Here is a 23715-nt window from a genome sequence, read left to right on the forward strand (position 1 = left end):
CTCTGTAAGCTCACCAGACATACAGGTGGGTTTAATCTTTCCCAAATTGCAGGCGTAATTGCTCGCTTACTCAGAGCTAGCACCACCCACCTTTTTAAAAGCCTAGTGATCGGAGTACACGTCCAGGAAGTAGTAGATTGGGGCATCACTGCATTTATACATTCCATATGGAACAGTCACTGAATGTGAAACAGAAATCATCCTGGATCAGGAAGCCCAGGCACACCTAAGCACTGCGCTGTGGGTTGGTGTTCCCTCCTGTGCCCTGTCCTTGGCCACGTGAATCTGACCTTCCTCTCTGTACAGTGTCACAGCTTCCCTAGGAGAGTCATGCCTCTTCCTCTCGGGCAGCCTCTGCTTCCCATCCCAGCCCATCGCCAGCCCATCCGTAGCCTCAGGGCTAAAGCACTCTCAGCAGGTGGGATTTGTGAGCTTTACATTTTCCAGGTCAAGACGGGGCTAGGACCAGTGTGTCCCATTTTACAGGTAACTGCTACAACCAGAAGTAAAATTAAATTATTGCTAGTAACACCACCACTTTAAAAGGAAAACAGCAAGCCTTGTGCGTTTCTCTGTAAGAACACTTCTGAGAGGAGATGCCTCTATGTGCTGAATCTGGAGTGGGTAAAGACACTTAACTAAGCTCTAGAGAGGATACAGCAAGTCAGTGTTTTTTCTTGGCTGGCTCAGGGTGGTTCTGCACTTAAAATGTACCATGGGAGATAGGGCATTTCAGAGCAACAATTTTTAAAATCCTTTCCATTCTAGTATCAGAGAACAAGACATTCCTGAGTCATTAAAGAAATTGCTGGAAAAAATGTATGGTCATGTTAGGACCCATAACAGGAGTCAGCTTTAAGTACTGTTCGGTATATTAGGGAAGCTGTCTTATTAAAACATTCTCAGAGTATCTCATGTGGTTTTCTTGAGGTTGTATGTACAAAAACCACATCGGGAGCCATAGGAGGAAACAGTGTATGTGCCCTGTGTGGAGGATAGGTTGCATTCATTACCTTTCTAGTCTTTAAGAAGGAGTATTTTTTAGATCCTGCTTTCTCATACTTAAAGCTTTGTGAAAACAAAAAAATTGGACATGCTTTGGGATTCTTTTCATTGCTTGATCTATGCCCAAAGGTGAATTATTTTGCTGAAATTTGAACAGTCTATTGAACATCTCAAAAGTAAAACTGGTACACTTCCCTTTCAAAAAATTTTTTATTGCTACAGCTGTTGAAAAGTCTGTTGGATTTTGAAAACTGATTCAGATAGAATCCAAATGAAGAATTAAGAACTCCCATTTGTTTTGAAAAAGCTTGTTTGTTTGTGTATTAAATGTGCTTTTGCACTGGATTTTCAAAATTTATAGGAAGAAGGATGCTGCACAGCAGAGACAAAGGATGCCACGACATCGTCACAAACTGTAAACTCCAGAATGCAGGAGAGGATTTCTAGATACAACTCTCATGTGGCCATATCTTGAATTAAGGGCATTTCAATATCTGAGTTCGTAACTTCTGTCACATTTTTGTGTAATGTGTTTTCATAGCACACACGTATATGTGGTGTTTGTTTATAAATCTATTTATGAATTTGTGAGCTGTTCCTGTGTTCTAAAAAGATTATGCTAGATTGCGGAATTCAGGCTTGAGCTTTTTTTAATGCATGCACATGTTTGAGTTTTGTCTTTGATGCAAACCTCAGAAAGAACAGGCGTGCATTTTTTTTATTGCTGTGTTCAGATGTGTATGGTTCATTATATTCAGAAGGTTTTGATGCCTATAGTTATTGCCGATTATACTCGGTGAACTTCAGCAGCTGTAGTTTTGCCTCCTTAGCTTTTACTGTCACCTCTGATGGCATATTATCAAGAGGCCACAAAACCTGCAGAATTATTGTCTTAAAAGCCCATGTTATTCTACCTGATGCTTTGTTTTGTGAATAATGATATCCACTCTGGAGTGAAAGGAGAAGCTGATTTATCAATTTACTATAAGACAGGGCTTGTATTGATCTTTCTTTATAGCAATAATTGCTTTTCAGGGTATATGTTTTGTTTCCTGCAATGAACATATGGAGCATCTGTCAGGATGACAACACACCTTGTGCTTTATTATAAGAGTGTGATACGGAAAGTTGTAGGGATTTGGGCCAAGGTGGTGCTCCTGGTAGAATCCCAATGAGGGTCTACATGCAAGAGAATGGGAGAGGCTAGGGGACACGCTTTCAGGTAGTGTTGGACAGGAAAAAAGTCATCCTTTCAGCTTACTCTTCTGGCTGAGGAGCTGCATGCTTAGCATTTTGCCTATTTTTGGTGCAGCATTTGTTGTTTTTTCTTACTGTTTTTGAGCCAAATCCTGAATCCAGTAATGTCAGTGGGAGTTTTGCCATTGGCTTCATTAGGGTTAGGATTTAACACCTCATGAGTAATTTTGAAGCTGTCTTGTCTTTTTAAAGTTATGACACTGTATTACCCTTTTCTGCAACTGAATTTTTAAGATGTAATTGTCCCAAAAATTTTGCTTTCCTCTTTTTCAGATAGATCATGTGGTCCGAGGCCATGTCGCCTTCCCGGAATTACAGTCAAAAGCTGCAGCCAGGTCACTGTTCTTATTCCTTTATCATATACCTGCCTTACAAATTGATAATGCAGTCTATCCTTATTCTGAAATGGGAATTAAGTCTGATAGTGGGTTGGAAGTATTTACAAAAGCTTGCCAGGTAATTGCTCAAAGATGAAAGCTTTAAACTCCCCTCAGATACCTTCAGCGTATCTAAGTGGTGATATTAACTTACTGCTTTTCAAATTCTTTCATATCCAGTCCAGGGTATTTCTTGATACCATAGCATCAGCCCTGTTCAGCACTTTGTGCCTTAGGCTAATGATGTGTCTTAATTTGTAGGTGACTCTATTAAGCTCCAAGGATGAGATATAGCTTAATTAGGAATACATTATTCATTATCTTTGGAACAGTCATATGAAGGAAGGTATAACCACTGCATGAAAAACTCCTGCCTGGCACCACAAATAGAACAGAGAAGAAACCCAGGATGAATTTTCAGACAAAACTAAGATGTAGGAGTGAATTGGAGGTAACTCCAGGATTCCTTGAGCAGGAGGCTGTGCACAATGTGGAATTTTAGTTTGGCCTGCTTTAGAGGTGGATGAAGACAGCCCAGACACTTCTGTCAGATCTGGACTTTCTCAAGCTGTTTTGGCTTAGATTCTGTTTAAGATGGTTCACATCACTCCCAGAGAGATCTTAGCTGAACAGTTAGGCACATTGGATGAAAATGTGATTAACGTTTAATTTCTTTTTCCTCTTTAGATTAAAGAAAAAAAACAGCAAACTTGGCATTTTATCTTCAGTTTATTACTCTAGTCTAAAAGGCAAGGGTCAGTCCTGGTAAATGTATGAAGCACAGGCAGTTACACAGTTGTTTTAGTCCTCCCTGGGGTTATAAAGCTACCTGGTTTCTCTGGATGACCCTTCCATGCTTTGTAGTGCCCAATGCCTTACTTGTTTGTTAAAGACTTAATTTGTTGTTAAAAAAAGTATTCCCAGAAATGTATTGAACTTCATTCAATATGAAATAGTTTCATGCTTCCTAGAATTCTCTTTGTTCTTTAAGAAAGGAAATCGGGAAATAAATCCATCTGTGTATGTTTGGAATAAGGATTGATCTGGGGTTTTTTTCCAAAATTTTGGCTTCCAGGCCATTTTTCCAGTGCCCCCATATGAAGCACAAGTATAAGAGAAACAATTAGGTTAGTCTGTAATGCCAGGATAAACCATGCTTTTTGTGTCGGAAAAAGGAGTATAGAGTAGCCTGCTTGTGTGTACTAGGTCTGGCACTGAACTGACTGACCACAACTAATTTCATGGTGCAAAAGGGCGCGGACTGTGATGTGAGTAGGACACCTAATACAAAATACTGGGAATAGAACGCCGTGTTATCTGAGTATATGGTGTTGTAACTTTTGGTTTGAGTTTCCTGCAGTTAGTAAAACTGTGGAGGATAGCATTGATAAAAAGGGTTATAATGTTTTATAGAAAGGTTGATAATATTTTATAAAGTTAATTTGCTCAATGGTATTTTTGTAATGCTTTCCAGATATGCTCTCCTAATGAAATGTTTGGATAGCTATAAATTTAGTAAACAAGTCTCTTTTTAATTCCCCCATCCTCGTTCTCCCTATCCTTCTCAAATATTCATTAAAGCATTTAGTTTGAATAAACAAAAATCAGGAACTTTGCAATTTGAACTGATTTTTTCTCCTTATTTCTTCATTTCTTTCTGCAGATGGAGCACAAGCTTCAGCCTTATCATAGGGACTAGTAGCAGTAGCTATGCAAATGTGAGGCCTTTTTTTTGCGAACAGTGTTGGCCCAAACTTTGGATTATATGCTCAATTACGTTGTCATATAGTGAATAAAAACATAGTGTCTCCTTTTGGGGGATTGTTGGTGATGAGGATAAATTATTCACCTGGAAATAGCAGAATATTTCAGAGAATCTGGTTTATTATGTTTTAGTATATTCTCTGTGCAGGTGTAGCAATTTCTATCTGTTCAGCCATTGCAAATGAACACTGAAAGAAAACAAAATGAGAATTCCATACTTAGGTGTGCAATTGCATATTACCTTGACTTTGCATGCTAGGTGCAGTACTGTAGAGAGTTAAGCTGGTTTTGTAGTGACAAAAAGCACGTGCATGTCTGGATCATTAAAAAATAACATCTGAGGTCACAAATCCGTGCCTCTTACTTGCTGCTGTCTATCACCTACTTCTGCCTTCCTAAACCTGTCTTTCCTTTCTCCCAAGCTCCTAACGCTGCTAATAAGTAGGTTTGCAATGGCAAACTGCCTGCTTGGGCGGCTGATCTCAGAAGCTTCACTGGGCAGACTTCTGTTCCTTCGCCTGTACCAGCAGCAAGAGTTTGCAAGCTGCATTTACCACTGTTGCGGTAATTTGTGGTAACTTGTTAGGGCGTGAGCGGCTTAGACGGACTTGCCAGAAACCAGCTCCTACTGACCGCTTGTGCTGAAGACCAGTCTTGTGCAATGCTCCCAGTACTATTCCTATGTTCTCTTCCCTTTTACTGGAAGTGGAGAGGGTTGAATTACATGAGGAGTTTCTGGACGACTGTAAATTTAGCATTTGGTCTAACTAATTGGCATACTCTGTGAACAACAAAATTGTTTTTTTTCATGCAATTCACTGCATTGCAGAACTTGCTGTGTATGTAGCACTTTTGCTCTTCAATCTATGTATTGTCTAGGTCTGTCATCTAGCCATCACTGGTAAGTTAAATCCTGTATAGGTAGGCTAGAGTAGAGGAAAAAAAAAAACCACAACAAAGAAAGAAATAATATGATAATTTATGCTTTAAAGTTTGAATACTTCTATTTCCTAGAATCACAGTTCTAATCTTCTGGAGGAAAAAAAGTTTCCAACTGTTTGACAGCAAAGATTATATGCCCTTTGGCATTTTGTAAAGTGCTGTTTTAGGACAGAATTTTCTTTCCTGTACCCCTCAATGCTCTCTCCACATTTGAAGAGATGTCTCCTGAAAAAAAGCATTGGAAGTTACACACACGTTATCTATCAGCAATTCTGGGATCTTTCAAGAGGAATATAATCATCATACTTGGCAGTTCTCTGTACCTCTAGATGTTTTAGAGCCCTTTTTTTAGATTTAGAAATCTAAAATCTTTAGATTTCTTTTTTTTCCTGAAAGATACCTGCTGGCATCTTCCAGGATTCCTGAACAGATTAAATACCAACCTCTTGTGCCTTCTGAAGCGACGTTCCAAATATGAGCATCACCCTGGGCAAACTTGCATTGATTTCTTACTCTCCACTTTCAGCATTGTACCTTTTTAATAGCAGTAGCTTGTGCTCAACTCTGCAAGTCAGATCCAGCTGCTACCGATACCTTCTCATAGAACAGAAGAAGCTCCAGAGAGCTGATGGTGTAATACTATGTGTAACAGAAACATGGTAAACTGGAACAGGCAAGTGTTCAAAGGATTTTTGCCAGTCACTCAGTCCGAATGTAGTGCCTTGAATCCATGTCTACATGTATAAAAAAAAACCACTAAAAGGTGTGGGGAAAAAAAAAGTGTAATTCCAAGGTTATGTGGGTCTTCAGCGTATTTGGCTGAACTTCAGCCTCTTCTACAGTCCTGGTGTTCTGTCAGAGCTGCACGAATGGCTTATCCTTGTGAGAGTAATCAAGCAGGATGGAGATCAGATAGAAGCTGGGATGTCTGGTAGGTCTGTGGTTGAGTGAAGCTTTCCTTTCTCTTCCTTCAGAACAGTCAGGCCATGATTTAGACTGGAAATGAAATTACTTTGTCCTTAGCATGTATTGCTTATAGTGCAGTCTTTAAGGATGTAGAAAACAGGGCCATTTTTACAAGGGGGGGAAAATGATTGTGACCTCAAAATTATCATAATTCAGGTCCAGGAAGACACATAAAGTACATTTTAAAGTACGTGAATAATGATGTAAATTAGTTATTTTAATGTCTTCCAAGTGTACTTCATTTTGAATGATATCCTCTGATAGCGTACACATGGTAAGGTATAATTGAAAAAACATGCAGCTGAATGGTTGAATGCAAAGTATAAATATACAGCTGCTAGCAGGTCAGAAGTCAAACTAGTAAAGCATATGCCAAATTCCCTTAGGGATCTCATTAGTGCATGATTGAATATACATGTAGAGGCTAAATGGATATCACTGTTTGGGTCTACAGTGGATGAGACAATGACTAATCAATTGTAATTAGGGTTAGATGCTGTTATTGACTCACATGTCTAGAATTAAATGCCCCACTTAGAGATTTCAAGGAGTTGAAAAATATATATGAATCTGTTTATCATAAGTGTTTGAAAAAATATTCTGAGCATAATTGCAGCATTTTTAAAATGGAATGTCACTAGAGTCATTGCAAGCCAAAGCACTGAGGAATCCACTGTTAGTCCTAATATTACTTTTGGTCCAGGAAAAAGTCTGTTGGATATTGTGGAGTTGGGTGTAGTATCTGAACTTAGACACGATCTATTTAGGCCCATGTTCAGCTCCTCCCTAAAACAGCAGCCGCTTGCTTTCTGTCCTCCACCCTTAGCGCTGCATTTTAATCATAACACACAGTGAAATAATTATGGTTTAAAAAAGAAAAGCTGTAAGTCCAGTGCTATTGATTAATCAGAGAAATTTTTGAATATTTGTGAAAGAATTTGATTTTTGTTTCTGTCTGGAATCCTCCTTATTCTTCTCTCTCAGCTTGCTTTCCTCTAGCTTTGTCAGCACCTTTCTGTTTGAGACGAGCATCGACTGCCCCCCAAATACCAAACAGCTCTGGCTCATCTCGGGGCCTGTAGGAGTCAACGTACAGGCTCAAGATCACAAACTGCCATTCTCTCCCTTCCTCCTGTCAAACAGGGGTCGGCTGGCCTGCGGGGTGGATGCACACATGGACACCCCCCGCTCCGCAGCCCCACGGCCTCCGCCAGCACTCGCCTTTGCCTTTCTCCCCCTTTGTTTTTGATTTGGGATTTGCCGTTCATTGATGGGTTTTCTGCATTTGATGGTAGTACGAATGTTTTATGTTTGATGAATAACCTCCCCCACTCTTTTTCCAACTTGTTTTTCTTCTAGTGCTCACAGTATATATACGTACTTGAACAGTCACCTGGATCTGATTAAGAAATCTTTGCCTGTGGGTTTCCTCACTGTTGATTTACATGTTTGGCCAGATTTCCATGGTAACAGATCTCCCTTAACAGATCTGACACTAAAGGGCATGGTAAGAAACAGTCTGTCTTTGCAGAAAGGTCAATACAGGGTGAAAAAAGTAAAAAAAAAAGTTTGGAAGGAGCTTTTCTCAATTTTGAGCATACTCCTCCTTAGCTATTTAAACTATCCCATAGGATTTGGGTTTCTTGCTGCATTTTGAGGTGTGCTAACATTAGAAAACCAGAGATCATTGTAGCTGAGATATCACTACAGCCACATTTATTTTCAGAAAATATGAGGAGTGTTGTGTGTGTCCCAATATCTTTCTTAGGAATCACATTTCAGAGCACTGACTAGCAGCACTTGCTGGTTTTAACTCACCTGTCTACTGAATTTTGCATATCCGTTGCAATGAATTTCAAGATAAATTTGGGTATGCCTATTTGGGAAAGGAATTAAATATTCTAAGGAGAGACTGCTTGATTTAAACAGATAAATGTGCAGTAAATACGCTCTATTACAGTTGCTGGGTAGTAAATTTCAACAGAACTGCAAAGCTCCTCTGCTTGATTTTAGAAATGGGCACAGATGCTCTCTGGATAGGAAATATGTAACTATGGTGCTTCATACACCTTTGTTCAAAGGCAAACCTGATCTGATTCTGGCTTGTGTTTTTAAAATTGCTCCTTTTGGAACCTGAAGGGATTGAAATATTGTGTTCTGTACAAAGACATTTTCAGAGCATTGCAGTCTGGGACCAGAAAGAGCAGCATTTGGAAGCTCACCAGAGAACCTCTGCTGGGGGGATTTTCCATCGTCTTTCAATGTTTGGATGTTTCCCTTCACTGAACTTTACGGTGGTAGATTGGCTAGGTCACAAGCCACGATGTTACTGTGCAGAACTAGTAACAGAAGAATGTCATAACGGTATGATTTGATATCAAAATGCCTGGTGATTAATGTAAACATGTACTTCAAAATGGCATATTGTCCTTGAAGTGAGCATCTCAAGTTACTCACCAGCACCAAAATCTGCTATATCTGAGGTTGAGACAGGAAGGGGTAGGCAGGCGTACGCGCTGCAACACATTTTGGACCACAAACGAGGGAAACATTAACAAAAGAAAAAAAGATGGCTTACATATTTTTGGGGTTCTAATAATACCTGTATTATTTTACAAAAGAATTATGGGCTGCAGCAGAGTTACAATTTCCTTGATGTGATGGCTGTATGCAGACACTACTGGTAATAGCAACACATTTTTTCTGCCACAGTTACGGCTGCTTTCAGGTCTTGCCTATGCTGATATTAATCCAGGGTAACTACAGTGCAGTATTGATTTATGTCAGAGTGAAGGAGGCTAAGATATAGTCTTTAATTATTAATTGTGTTTCAGTGTTAGGGTGCTTGGAAGAGAGGGGGAGAAATGCTTTTAAAAAGTTATTTTTATGTAATAGCATTTTCATATTATTACATTAAATACATTGAGGAGCAATATCTGAGTCATAACGTAAAACTGTCAGAGTTAATCTATCTCTAATCCCCTACAATATGCTGTTTGTTCTTTACTTTTTTGCAAGGGCAAGAACGATTTATGTGGTTCTTCCCCAGATCAGGAATAACATGTTTAACATAACATTATGTGTACAGCTCACAAAAGTAAGGCTTAGAATTAGCACTTAAAACTTGTTACAACAAGAAACCGTAGAAAATAATAGTTTTACTTTGGCTGGATTTGTACCTTTTCTTTTTGATCTTTGCACAGGTTGTTGGACTAACATTGTCTCGGGGTCTGGATGAACTTGCCCTTATCTACTTGGCCACGATTCAAGCCATTGCTGTAAGCCATTTTAAGTGCATAAAAGAATAAATGAATTGTTTTGTGTTCTGTGGCAGACTGATCATTCCCTTCTGCTAAACAGATTTCTAATAATAGATGAATTCTCTTAATGGACTTCTTAAAGGAGCAAGATATTGTTTACCCACACTGGTGACTACTCCCTGCTGTAGGGTAAGCGACAGACCGTGCAGAAAACGTTCCCCTAAAAACCTTTTGCCTCTAGTGCAGATGTGAGGAAAGAGGCTGATGCTGTGTGGGGCAGTGTTAACATGGTGGGAAGATGAGGGAGTGGGGGGAAAAAAAGCTTTGGCAATTGTATGGAGGAACTTGCGCTCCCCTAAATGCCTCAGCTTCAGATTGTTCCTAAATCCATGGATTTCCCCTGCCTGCCTGTTAGAGGAGTCAGAACTCTGTGCCACGGCGGGCTGGAGTGGGGCTGTGATCTAGTTGGTTACGCTAGGGACCCAACCGAGCAGATCCCTCGTCCCTTGGTTTCCCTGCTGCAGGGCAAGCCCTTCCTTGCCTCGTGTCGCACGGGCGGCTGGGGGCTGCCCTTCCGCGAGGGCAGGGGGGACTGCCGTTGTGCAGCTGCCTCATGGGCTGGCCTGCGGACATGGGTCACTTTATTGGAATACTTTCGTTCCTGTCCTAATTTTCTTTTGAACCCAGGATTTCCAGTTCACAAGAAATTCTATTTTGAAGTGAAAACCTGGGTCAAAGAAGTTGTTTTGAAACCCTGGTGCTGGGTATTTTCAATGGGGCATGCTGTCCCTGGGGGTTTGGTGACTGAAATTGACGTTCCTTTGACATCCTTTTTGTGTTTGGGGGTTTTTGGGGTTTTTTTTGGGTTTTTGTGGTCTTTTTTTAAGTTTGTTGAAATTGAGGTGTTTTTGCAAAACATTAACAGTGTGATGAATTGGGGAGTTTTCCTGACAAAACTCAGTTGGAAAACTTCCAAACTCCTCTACTGGTTAAACAACTTTGCTAGGCTGGGTCAGCCATCTGGGATGTAGAGGGTGGGCGGCTGCTGTAAATTTACTGTGAATTGTACATCTTATGTGTTAACCCTCCCTCTTCAGCAAATAATGAGAACTTAACCCCAGCCTGGAATTCATTGTTGTGAGTTCTGACCCCTTTTAAGATGAATATAGCTTGGTTGTACCTGATGCTTCAGTATAATCCCACCATTTAAATAAGAATGCCTAGGAGAGTTTAAACAATGCCAGCGACTGATACTGCCCCTGAAAGAGACTTTCCAGTATTGAACAGGTGCTCCGTTAATTATATCGTGCTAATGAAGTGGAAACGTTCTCTGCTGGAAATCCTGGGAAAGTCACCTATTATCTCATTATATGATACAACTCAAATTTTATTGTAAAACACAGATACTGTGTTGAACACTAAATTCAGCATCTGCATATCTTTTTGGTAGCTAATTGTGCCGATCATGAGATTTAATATAACAAGGCCGTACCGTAGTTTTCTTTTCATTGTAAGTTAATGGAAATTCAGTTTTCCTAAAACACTCTTGAAACAGTAACTAAAAAGTTGACAGAGGAGACTTGGGTTTGACTATTTGCTAATTGCTAATGTGATACCTCAGAAATTTATTTTTCCTCCCGTACTCTGTCACTCCCGATTTTAGCTTCACTTTTGTTGAAAGAAACAGTTCTAGTTCAGGACAGCCCCGGCCCTGTGCCATTAGCCGTCTTCAAGGGGTGCAAGACAAACTTTAAACCCAAGTAAAAATCATGTAAAACGTGTAGGCCTGCCCACAGAATGTTAATCTCTAGTTTTCTTTTCAGTAGGAGAGGCTTTTTTCTTTTTATATAAAATTTGCATTTGAAGCCCCTCGATTTGCATTTTCTCCAATCCAGGATTAAATTAGTTTGTTCCCCACCCCCACCCCGCCCCAGTGAAATAAGTCTGGTTTTAATTTAAATTGCCATGTGAATACAATTTTCCAGGCAGGTAAACACAAAATAATTTTCACAGCATGTTCTTTCTCAGGGCCTTTGACATGTGTATGTTGTGAGAGAAGTTGTTAATAAATTTGAATTTCAGAAGTAGTGAAAAGAGAATATCCTTTTAACTATTCATTGCAAAATGCAATGCAACAGTTAAGACGGATGAGAACATGATCAGAGATATAATTGTGGCCATCAAGCCCATTCTGAGGAGACGGACTCTTTTTAGAGCAGTTTATTTTTCCATAATTAAAATTGTGGCTGTGTGATTTAGAAATTAGCCTCCTGTGTCAATAGGGAAGCGATGGATTTAGCCAGCTGGTGTTGCGGCTGCTAAAGTTCCTCATAACCGCTTGCCTGGAAAAACAAAATATATTTGAAGGCCTACCCTGAATGGTGCCAGTCATTCGTAGTGACGTCTCCAGTCTGATGAAACTTCGCTAGCTTCAATTTTCAGTAGCTTTTATTTGAAGAGGGGTTTATTGCAGGTTGCAGACCTCTTAACGAACTTGCAACGCATAGCATAAAGCAAACTGAAACGGCAGGTTGTGAAAACTTTGACCAGATTGTGCTTTGTAGGGAAATCTACCTACAAAGAGTCACTTTGAGTAAAATTTTGGCTTGAATTTGGCATTTTGTCAAGTCTGAGCTTCAAAATTAACTTCCAAGGTATAAGGAGCTGGGAATTCTTCTTGGACAAATAGCTTGTCAAAGAAATGGAAAATGTTCTTGCAAAAGGAGAGAGGGAGAAGGTTGACTTCAGTGAGTAGTGGGAGGCAAGCAGAGCAAACAGAAAGAGAAAAGATTTTTTTTTAAAAAAAATGGCAAAGCATTTGCTTTCATCATTCGTGGAGCAGAGTTTCTCAGAATGGAGACTGTAAACGCAAAGTTTAAAAATGTGCCTACATGTTAGATGTTTCAATTAATCCAGGCATGAAATGGAACATTTTATTTTTCATAGGGCAAAGGCCAAGAGAAATAGTTAAGCCAATACCAAATTCTTCAGGTTTTCCTTTTTGCTGAAAAGACAGAAAATACAGGTTTTTATTTGCTCCTTTTTTTTTTTTTGTCCTGTTTTGCTATTTGGCTTCGGAATTGAAATCTCTTTACTGAGAGTGATATTCAGATGCTGTTATACAAAGTAAATAGAAGCTTTTGGTGGCGATGGCTTTGCCAGGTAGGCTTTAGTTCTGGATCTGGAGATGTTTTCTGTACCCTGCTGCACTTGGTCACAAACAGCAGCTTATCACTGCCGTCAGTTTTTCCTGGTGCCCATTTGTGTGTCTTCTCATCATCCCTGTCCTCCCCCTAGTCAGTACTTCCCCGTAAGGCCTATTTTCCCATGTTTTCACGGACTGGTAAGTCTTCACTTCTTCGGCCAGCCCCAGGATGTTTACTGCAGTATGCTGTGCCCATGTACTTCCCAATTCTTTGTGCCATCTGTTTGATTTTTCTAGTTCTTAATTACAGTGCCTGTTACTGGCTGGAAGCAAAGCAGAGGCCGTACCCCTGCAGGTCTTTTCCCAGCCCTCAGGTTACTGGTAGGGGCAGTTAAGAGTATCTTTCTTTTTAGCAAATTGTGTTTTAAGATCTGTTCCTGTGGCTGCTCTCCTGTGCTCATCTGTTTTTGTTGTTTCATGGTTTTTTTTTCCCTTTTTGAAGTTAGGAACAAGACATATTTTGGAAACCATGCAGGCTGCAGGGCATCATATCAACACACTGTTTCTGTGCGGTGGGCTGAGCAAGAACCCTCTCTTTGTGCAGATGCACGCGGACATCACTGGTAAGTTAGAGGAAGTGCGGGGAAAGGAGTGTAAAGTACTTTATTTTAGGTGGCTAAATACTTTGTCTTTGGAAAAATAAATACTTTCTTTATATAGAACTGTATTTTGCTGGTTGGCCAAAAAGTGTGTAATGAAATGTTACTTCCTGTAAGACTGAATTTCCTGAAATTTAAAGACATTTGAATAACATAGAGATGCGGTGCAAACAAAGCTCCTTTGTTTGTATTGTTAGAAAACAGACTTCAGGAGAAATGTCCAGCAGGATTTCCAATCTGCAGATCTTAGACTTACAATTTTTTTAGGAAAGTGCAATAGAACAAATGTAAGAACTTTGTATGGATGTTTCTCACTTACTTCAGGTTTTTAAAAACTCTGTGAACCGTTTTATAGAAATTGTTCCATTCAGTCCGATTACAAGATGTTAGTAAGATGAGGATAATGCGAGCTACATTTTGTGAGCATGACTGGCATTAAGATGTGCTTTACTAGAACCTCTCTTAGCTTCATCCAGTTTGAATGCTGTTGGGCTTCTGTCGCTTCCTGCTTATGCTGGGCTTTGTATCCATTATATAGAACAATTCTTTTCTGAATTGCTTCCATACCTGTGTCGGTAATATGGTTTAGAGGATGATTTCTGGATCCTTGCTCCTGCATGGTGTTGCATTTGATTTTGTAGAATTCCTGATGGGCGGAAGGTGCTGGCTGTGTGGCTGGTTATGGAGGGGTCTCAGGCTGGCATGGTATTTTTGGTCTCCCTTAAGCCTGTGTGTGTTGGACATCTGAGCACACCTGTAAGTCAGTTGAATATACTTTAAAAAATGAGGAAAAAATAACAAAATGCAGTGTAAAGGATTTCACAGAAACTTTGAATGATGTGTGTTTGGGGTATATTTCAAATTAAGACCAGTTGATCTGTCACGAATAAAGTTTAAGGCTTAGATTTGGGGCATTTGATCTGGAGATGTGACTTGCCTTAATGTCAAACCACACTTTGTAACCTTGATGCGGGAGGGAAGATGAAAATACACTTTATATACTTACGTGAGATGAAAACAGAAATGGAGAAGCAAAAAGCACAGTGCCGACTGAACCTAAAATGCACTAAACACATTATAGACAAAGTGACGCTTTCTGATTGTGAAGAGTGATGTTGCCAAGTCCACGCGTTTCCTGTGTAACTCCAGTGTTTTAGGTGAATTTCAGCTACGTGCAGAGTTGGGATGCTGTTTCATGATGTGTAAAATAAAAGATCTGTGAAAAGGTATTCTGATTAAAATGTAATCAGAAGTTCTTTGACTGTAACTAACGGCCAAGTACAATTCATTACAAAAAGGCCTTTTTGCAGCCTGGAGTTCTCCCCCATTTGGAAAATCAGTGACTGACAAGGGATGTCAGAGTTCATCTAACTGAAATGCTCTTGGTTATGTTGAACTCATTAGAGCCTATCAGATAAAATAACTAACATTCCAGGATCAATCCCCCATTCTTTCCCGAAAGGAAAAAAACCTGAATATATTATTGTTAGCTGCAAATGCCCATGACTCAGCCACGCAGACATCCAATAGATAATTTTGCAGGCCACTTAAAAAGTATCTTGATCTTTTTGTTTGCCTGGTAAGAATTCTGTATTCATTCTGATGATGCGGGAAATGTGCAGTAAATTTTAGAGCACGTTGGAAATTGCTCACTGCTTCAACGCCTGGCGAAGAGCCGTGTAGCTGTAAGCTTGGGGTTTAGATTTTCTGTTCCAGGCTGACCCAAGTCCCAAGCTGTGGTCCCTCTGAACCGGAGAATGCTGAGGTGACGGATCCTACACCGGTGGTTTTAAGGTGGATGTGTTTGGGCAGAGAAATTGACGGGGTGCTGTAATGCCACCGGTTCGCTGTCAGTAGTCATTCCAGCAGTGACGCAACAAGGTCTCGCTGTACCCTCAGTCCTTCCCCGCCACCCTGCCTGTGCTAACTGTAGGAAGAGATGGCATAAACACCACTGTGGAACCTTGATGTTGCACACCGACAGACAGTTGTAAGGAACTTTACACAGTGGAACAGTGCAAAGTATAGCATAATGTAACTGGATGCCTGGGGGGTGCAAGGTCAATAATTGGTTCTTATCTGAATAATTTTATTTCTCATTTTGAAAAGTGTGTATTTGCCTTGTCCTCTGCAGGAGTTGTTCATGGCTCACTTTAGATCTTCCTCCAAATTTCAGCTCATTCTCATCTTACTGCTGGCTCTCAGGAGCAGCATTTTTTTGGGGCATAATATCACTGAGGCTATTCACAGAGGAAGCCCTCCTCCCAGCACTGTGTTTGCATCACCGTTCATTGAATGAAGTTATCTCAGTAATGGAAATTTAGACACATGCCAAATACTGTAGGAATATTAAATTTTTGGACTTAGTGAGGATAAGCATCTAAAGGGCAGCTAGAAAAGTACCTGGACTTACACTAATGTTTCAGATTTTTAAGGAGAATTAAGAAAGTGGGCTGATTTTTATTTACTAGTCTTTCGTCCTGCTGTTTTTACAGTAGTAATACAGACCTTAGAAAACTGTGTGAACCGAGGGAAAGTATGTTCATGATAGTACCCACGGGTGATGAAACAACAATTTTTAATTTACTTCAGAATATATATTGAGGTTTTTTGTTTGTTTTTCCAGTGTTTTAATTTTGTTTTCAAGTATTTTGCACAATTTGGAAGACAAGATTTCTCTTATTATTTCATACATAGCTTGTGAAAGTTTACTAAGTCATATTTTCATGTCTTCCAGCAAAACCAGACTGGCTTTGTTGGCTGTGTAGTTAAAAACAAACACAAACAATCTTTTTTTTTGTCCGTTGCAAAAGAAACAAAAAGGATACCACCCTGTTTTCCCCTCGAGGTCAACTTTTAATAGGCACGTGGGTTTGGAGGGTGTGGGTAACAGGTTTATACCAAGCCCTTTGAGATGAGTACCCAGTGTCAAACATCTGGGGGGTTGTTCTTTATACGCTTTGTGTTCTGCATTAATATTTTGCTGAAATTGTTTTATTTAAATTCTGCATTTTTCGTGGAGCCTGGAACCACAGAGCAGAGAAATTTGCATTAATCTACAGTAGACTGTAGCTCGGAATGGAGTTGCGAATGTGGTTTTCAAGTCCTTTTTAATTCTTTTTTTCTTTGGCTTTTTTGCTTTAATTGTTTAGTGTGCCGCTAGTGCAGTACTGCTGTATTCTTCTTAACAGAGGCATGGCTTTTTCTTGCATAGGCAAGCCTGTTGTCCTGTCGAAAGAAGTGGAGTCTGTTTTGGTGGGTGCTGCTGTTCTTGGAGCTTGTGCTTCTGGGGATTTTGCATCTATACAGGTATGCAGTACCTTTGTTGTTGGTGGTGGTGGTTTGGGTTTTTTTGTTTGTTTTAGTTCTAATGCATTTTACACTTTGTCATTTGGCACCATGCGCAGGCTTTAATTCCAGTGGAAAAGTTTGTACCTTCTGCACAGCCGGACAAGAGCCAGCATCGCTTTCCTTCCACCCTCTTTTTTACTCCCTGTGTCATTTAGGTGTATTGAAGATTCATTTGTCTTTTGACTGTAGGGACATGCAGGTAGAAGCTGCTGTCTATGAAGTTAGGCCATGTAATTTTACAGACAAAAAAAAGAATTTGGCAAGGCTCTGATCCTGCAAGAAGTTCACACTTTCATCTCAGATACATTTGTCCTACTTTCCTTTCTGCGTATTGAGGGATGTTAAACATAAGAAACAGCACAGCACTATTTATGCAGTAAAAAATGACACACCTATACCTCTTGTCTTGCCCACAGTGAATGCAGGGGTAATAATGAGGATGGAACTTCATGTTTATTCATGTTATTTCTGTCCACTAACAGTTGTAAAAGTAGCAGTAAGGCTTTTATGTTCAGTGGGTCAGCCAAAGCATGACTTGGCTGCATTCTTACAAACAACAGTAGTATACAGAAACCCAAAGGTCTGAATGCCCAAAATCCTATCTGTTTTCCCACCCGGCAATTCCTCTAGTATAAGGAAAGCATCTCCTCATGCTACACAAGGGCACTGAGCAGTACACTGCATCCAGTTGGACAGAATTATTTATCAGGATGGTCCCTAGGTACACTAACATCCAGCAGAGAAATTTGTAGATAAAATTTTGCACAAAAACTTATCTGAATATATTTTCTGAATAGGGAGGTCAGCTTCTTGACCTAGTTAAGTTGATGCAGTTCCACTGGAATCAATAAAAAGCTCAACATAAGCTGAGGAACTGGGTCATATTTGGCATTTTTCCAAATGTGAAATTTCCAAATGTGACTATTCTGCAGTGCTATGTAGGTTAGCAGGAAGAGCAGCTTCCTTCCATAAGAATTTTTTCCATTAAAATGAATCCCATTGCAACAAATACATGTAGTACTATATATATACATACATACATATATATGTATGTATTTAATGATATAAGTGCTTGTAAGGAGAACTTATTCTGAAAAATGTAATTTCAGTAGCAACTTCTGGTAACAGGACTTCATATTTAATTCTTCTGTTAATGTTCTGCCTTCAAATACGTAGGTACTTCATTCCAAGTTTAAGATGTTTCCACTACTGTGCAACAACCGAACATCGCAAAACTTTTTTTATTAAGTCTGTCTTCATAACCATTAGAAAAATCTAATGTGAGATTTTCTGTGATGTGTTTTTATATAATTTTGGTGTATTCGTTTACCTTTATTTTGTAACCCTGCCCTTATATATAGAAATATTTCAGAAGCTTATCCAATAATGTCAGAGCAGATAAATGTATTTTATCCATACGTACATATATGTCAGTCTCTGTAGCACACTTCTTCAGAAGTCTTCTTCAGTGAAACTAGGTCCTTTGAGTGAGCCACGTCACAGACTTTGTAATTTAAAAGGTGTTTGCTCTTTTACTGTTACGGTATGTCAGGAGGTACCTGCCTCTTTGGTTATGGGAATAGTTTTTGGTTTGTCGTAAGTACAGTGCAGGTTCCTGTCCTGGAGTAAACTTCTCCTAAGGGCTTACCTGTGGCTGTTGGGAGCTGGACTTCCTTATGCTCCCTTTCCATTTCTGCTTGAACCAAGTAAGTTAATACCAGTACATAAAGAAAAAGAATAAATGCAAGTTGCAATGCAATGCCTCAGCACTGCATAGGGAGTCTGGTTTCCCAAAGGCAGCCTCTGGCTTTTTCAGGGCTTCAGCAGCTATTTGTGTAAGGTCTGGTTCCAGGGTTTGCTAGTCAGCAGGAGAATTGCCTTTTGTTTCACTGAGCTACAGGTCAAGCCTGCGAGCTTCCCTGGGATATCACTGAAATGGAAAAGGGGAAAGTAGTTTGGAAACTACTGCTGTTATACATCCCACTGGGCATTTGTAGCATGTGTCTTTCCATCATACTGCCGGTGGTGATCACTGGGAGCCAGGTGAGGCTCTGAATCCTATCCAGGATGCCACAACATCGCTGCAGTGTGAAGAAACCACCTGCAAAGTGTTTTGGCTTAGTGTGTGTTCAGAAGATTGGCGTTAAAGAGGTGCCACCTATGGCAATACCAGTTGTATCATGCAGCAAATATGTACAATTATATAAAAAATATTTTTAAAAGAATTCAGCTACATCTGCTCAAGAAACAAGAAATTTAATAAAAGTCTTTTGGGGGGCAGGGAGGTGTAAATGCATATTTAGCATTGTGGTTCCATAGACTTCTCTTATTATTTTTCTAATGCATCTTCCAAAGCAAACCTTCCTTAGAGGTGCTGCTGCAAACACACGGCATTGTTGTAGTCTGCAAATAGTAAAGGTTGTTACCTGTCCTCTAATAGATGGTTTGTGCTTAATTATTGTGCTTTCCAAAGCTCTTTGCTTGCTCAGTCTAATAGTAAAGGAGAAAATTGTGGGTTATTTACCCATAATCTCTTCCCTTATGTCTGTGGTTGTTTGAATGGGAATTTTTATTATATTTGTCCCAGTGACTGGTCACATTTCTCAGAATGATTTTTGGACACTTCCACTCAACATCAAAATCAAAACACTTAAAAGCTATCAGGTTTTCATGGGCTGGCTGTTTTTCATTTTCTAAAACTCATGCATCTTTAGGACAGCTTGGAAACAGCATGCAAAGCCAGGATCCCTCAAAGTCACTTCTGATAATCTTAGTCTGGGTTTAACGTGCTCTACTGACAAAAGGACTGGCTGCTGAACAGACATGTGAAACCCACTAGTGAGAAGCAACAGCAGAAGTGCTGCCAGGCTTCTGCCGGGGGATCTCCTAGGACGTATGTGCCCGTGTGCTGTGTGCACAGTGAGGGATGCTGTGGGGAGTCTGTGGAGCAGGGCTGTTCCTGCATCCGCGTGCTAAACCTGATGCTTTGGGGTGTAATGTGCATTATGTGTGAAGAGCTGCCCTGCTTGTGTGTTCTGTCACTGTAGGGGGCTGGGTATGGGGCTGCCAGGTCAGAGCCACTGCTCTGGCAGCTGGTTCTTCACTCACAAAATCAGGACACACAGACAAGATCCTTCATATCTACCAAGGCATTACTTTTCCATAGAGGAAAGAAAAGATGGGTCACCTAGGGAAGACCCAACTGTAGGGTACCTTATGTAATAACTAGAGTTAAGTTTTATTTAGCTTAACAGTTAAGAAATGCATTGGATTTGGATGGTATTTCCTTAGGGGTAAAGTATGTGGCTGTGGTGGTTGCTGTCGTACCCCTGTATACACTTTCCTGATGCTTAGTCTTGTGGTGTTGCATTACTGGAATTTGAAATGGGGAGGCATCTGCTTCAGAGGACAATTTTTACAAGGACGGGCAGCTTGCTCACCAGGGTACTGCTCTATGGTGAACCCAGGCCGAAGAGTGCACAAGGCAACAGGATTCTCGGCCTTCACTTTGGTGGGCGGTTGCTCGCAGTGGCTGGAGCACTAAAGAGCTTTTCCTCTCTCCTTTGGTATCCCTAAACAGGTTTCTTCTCACAAAGAAGCAAGCACCAGCCTATCTCCCATCTCTTTTCCCTTTCTATACTACAGCAGTGACTATTTGCAGGATGCAGCATTTTGTTCTAATTCTTAATATTCATCTTTTTGTGCATATTTTGAGTGATTTGTGGGGTAAAGGTTTTCATGCTTTCTATTGACCACGTCTGTATTAATACCAAAATTCTCAGTATGCTGAGCCTTCACTGAGAAGCATTGGAAATGAAAGTTATTGCAAAATTTGTAACCATACAGGTTAATTTGCTAGATTCTAGTGTGGGTTTAAAAGCTCAAGCCCCTTGAAGCTGCAATTTCATCTTTAGGTAATTCTATCAAGGAAAGATTTATAACCTCTATCTCTCATGCCTGGTCACCATATGTTGTTTCTTCAAAGAATGTTGACTTCCCCATTTTCCTCTTCATTTACTCTCCCTGCATTTTTCTCCTCTGTGGTAAAACTGAATTAAAACAATTGGTCTATCCAAAAAGAAAAAAGAACATGCAGTGTGGCGAGTTCTTCCCCGTTTCATCTTTTGGTGTTTTTAGTCTCCAGAATCTCCAGAAAGGGGAGAAAATCTGAATTTTCTCTTGCAATTTGGCTTATCTTTTAATTTGCCCCTACAAATGCTACACCCTTTTTCTTTGAGTGATTTTTTTGTGTCTTGATTGTTGTGCCTATAGGCTGTAACACAGCCTGGCCGGGTCACAGCAGACAGTGCTGTGTAACATAGTATGACATAAGGATTTTTGATGTATACACTATATTTTGGGGTTTTGGATTTTTGAAATATGTGCTGCATTGAATGAAATAACCTTAACGTTGCTGGCTTAGATGGGTCCATTTATTGGCTCTAGCTGTTCTTTTCATGCTGAGCAGCAGGATCCTGGTTTTCTATGTGATTGTTTCTGTAGTAAAAATATAGTTTCCGGTTTAGCAAGCCAGCAATTCCTTCTCAGTAAAAATGTTCAATAAATAAATGTCAAAGTTTCCAGTATATCCTCGTTACTCTGCCTCACTTGTATGTAATTGAAAATGGGAAGAAGGTGCTGTTTGATTTGGCAGGCATCCAGCTCTTTTTTTTTTTTTTTTTTTTTTTGGATAGCCTACTCTTTGGGACAAAGCCGTACACGAGGGAACAGGATTATTGCCTTATAAAAACCTGCAGCCCACTGACTATTCCTTAATTGCATATTAAAGCAATTAATAAAATTACCTGTATGAAACCAGATTACCAGATTTATTTTGGATTTGCTGTATTAATGTGCGTGTCATTGTTACTAGCTGATATGGAAGAGACGAAACTGTATGATTTATTGTAATAGCTTTTACTGGTAACTTTCTGCAGTCAGCTTTCTGTAATCATTTCTGGTCTAAAACATTGAGCTAGAAATTAGAGTCTACATGACTACAAGATTTTTCAGGCGTAAAATTGACTTGTAAGGGAGGTGTAGTCTTGTCTTTGTTAGTTTTGATTGCCATGCAAGTTGGTGGCATATCCTGCAAAAAGATAGCAAAAAGCTTTTTCATTGAAAAAAAATGAAAGCAGATTGGAGGTGCATAAAAATGAGCCAGATTCTGTAGAAGGGGGTGTTAGGTCATTACCTAATGTGGATTAGCTGAATCATTTAGCAGCAGTAGCACTGAGCAAGTGAAGTACCCCTTAGGTACAATTTGCATCCCTGGAAGCAGCCCTAGAAGCTATGTGGATCATGGTCACCTGGCTTGTCTTCAAGTAACAGGCAAAGTCCATAGCTGTGAGGGAGATGTATTGTGGACAGGGGTCTGAAATGATGGTGGTGCAGGGGAGATGAATCACTGACAAATCTGAACTCGAGGAACTCGCAAAAGCTTTGTTTGTGCACTGCTTGGTTATGCTTCATTTAATGGAGTTCTCCTCTCAGCTGTCTAAGGAAGTTGTTGGTTGGTGTAGCATAGAGGATAACATCGAATAACAAAACCCACAGATGACACAAGTTTTATAAAGATCAGCCAGGAAGAACATACAATATGCAGCGTGTTCGCCTCTTAACAATGAAAATGTTACGGACTACCATGAATGTAACGTTCTTCAGTGCAACAGTTAGTCCACAGCCTTGGTAATGGACCAGCTGGCAATTGTGAATAGACAGCATTGCAGAAGAACACCCAGAAATAGTGCTGGGACATACTCAACGTTTTTGCTGACAGAACTGGAGGGGATCAGGCTATTTCCATTTCTGGATTGGGCAGTCTCTGGTGTAATTTTGTTTCACTTCTTTCAATGGACATGCTTCAGTTGAAGATCTGATCCTCTATTCCTCTTCCAAAGCATTACCTGTCAGGTCATGGACTGAAATTAATACAAGTGTCTTGTTGATTTCCATATTTTCAAAAGCAAGAAATGAGTGAAAGATCAGGGAGGGGATAGTTTTTTCCTTAGAAATGGTAATAACTTGGGAAATCAAAAGAGGAAATAAAATTACTTCTCCCTGTTGAGTTAGGGAATGTTGCCTTCCCTCATCTCATTAAAAATTTAAAGCACTCTTGTTTTTGAGCAGGGTGAATTAGTAATTAAGTGCTATAATCAACTTGTGTAAACATAATGTTGAAGGAGAGCAGCAAATTAATCATCTTGCTGGCTTGCTTTACCCAATTAATGCACCTTTTAGTAAAGGCCTTCCTGCTGTGTTGGGATGGGTTTTTTTCTCCTGTTCGCTTAATCAGAGGATTTTGGAGAAGCAGAGGAAGGAGATGGTTGTTCTTAGGCACTGTGCTTCATACAAGGAGTGTGTTAAGGGGCTGTGATCTTGCCTTCCTTTTCTTCAAAAGCTCCAGATTTGTATGTGTAGAGCTTGAGCCCAAGGTTTAGTGGAGACCATCCATGGGCAAGGCTAGGAGACAGCTCTTGCCTTTCCGAGTAGTGTATTGGCTGGGTATGGCCTCTTCATCTAAGTGATTTTGTAAAAAATTCCTTCCAGGATTGTATCCGATCAGTCTCAATTGACAGGACATGCGCTCCAGACAAAAGTGACTTTCAGTTCAGTGCATAGCTTATATATCTACAGTTAGTGTATTCTAATGGTGGAGAGAGCTGAACCTTCACAGTCTGTTCAGTTGTCGTTCTCTCATGACTGGCAGCAAAGTTACCAAGGGATGTCTCAGACAGCTCATGATGTGGGCTCCACCGCTGGAGGAGAGCCAAACCCTTTTCCATGTGAGCAGCTAAGGTGTTCGATGGCTCTGGAGCACACTGGAGCTAACCAGGCCTGGACTCAAAGCAGTGACTCGGCAGTAGAACTCTATCCCTTTACCTCTTTCCCTGGTGTTTTGACACTGAAATACATCTTTGCCTGATTGAAAGGGTTTGGTTTTTTTTTTTCCTTGTGTAATAAAGTTAGATTCAATATGGCATGCATGA

The 23715-nt window shown here is 40.1% G+C and overlaps 1 protein-coding gene across 21 annotated transcripts in view; it reads left to right on the forward strand.

The window, feature by feature from the left end:
• FGGY (FGGY carbohydrate kinase domain containing) overlaps positions 1 to 23715 on the forward strand; it is a 325601-nt gene that overhangs the window by 279829 nt on the left and 22057 nt on the right. For 17 of the 21 annotated variants that reach the window (XM_055725212.1, XM_055725203.1, XM_055725210.1 and 14 more), the window contains 5 exons: positions 2536 to 2597; positions 7671 to 7818; positions 9515 to 9589; positions 13219 to 13339; positions 16590 to 16684. In XM_055725212.1, the coding sequence (XP_055581187.1) occupies positions 2536 to 2597; positions 7671 to 7818; positions 9515 to 9589; positions 13219 to 13339; positions 16590 to 16684 (501 nt within the window). The other 4 variants (XM_027807023.2, XR_008734814.1, XM_055725215.1 and 1 more) reach the window with 4 other exon arrangements.

This window comes from Falco cherrug, chromosome 12 (genome assembly GCF_023634085.1).
Source record: "Falco cherrug isolate bFalChe1 chromosome 12, bFalChe1.pri, whole genome shotgun sequence".
NCBI lineage: Eukaryota > Metazoa > Chordata > Aves > Falconiformes > Falconidae > Falco > Falco cherrug.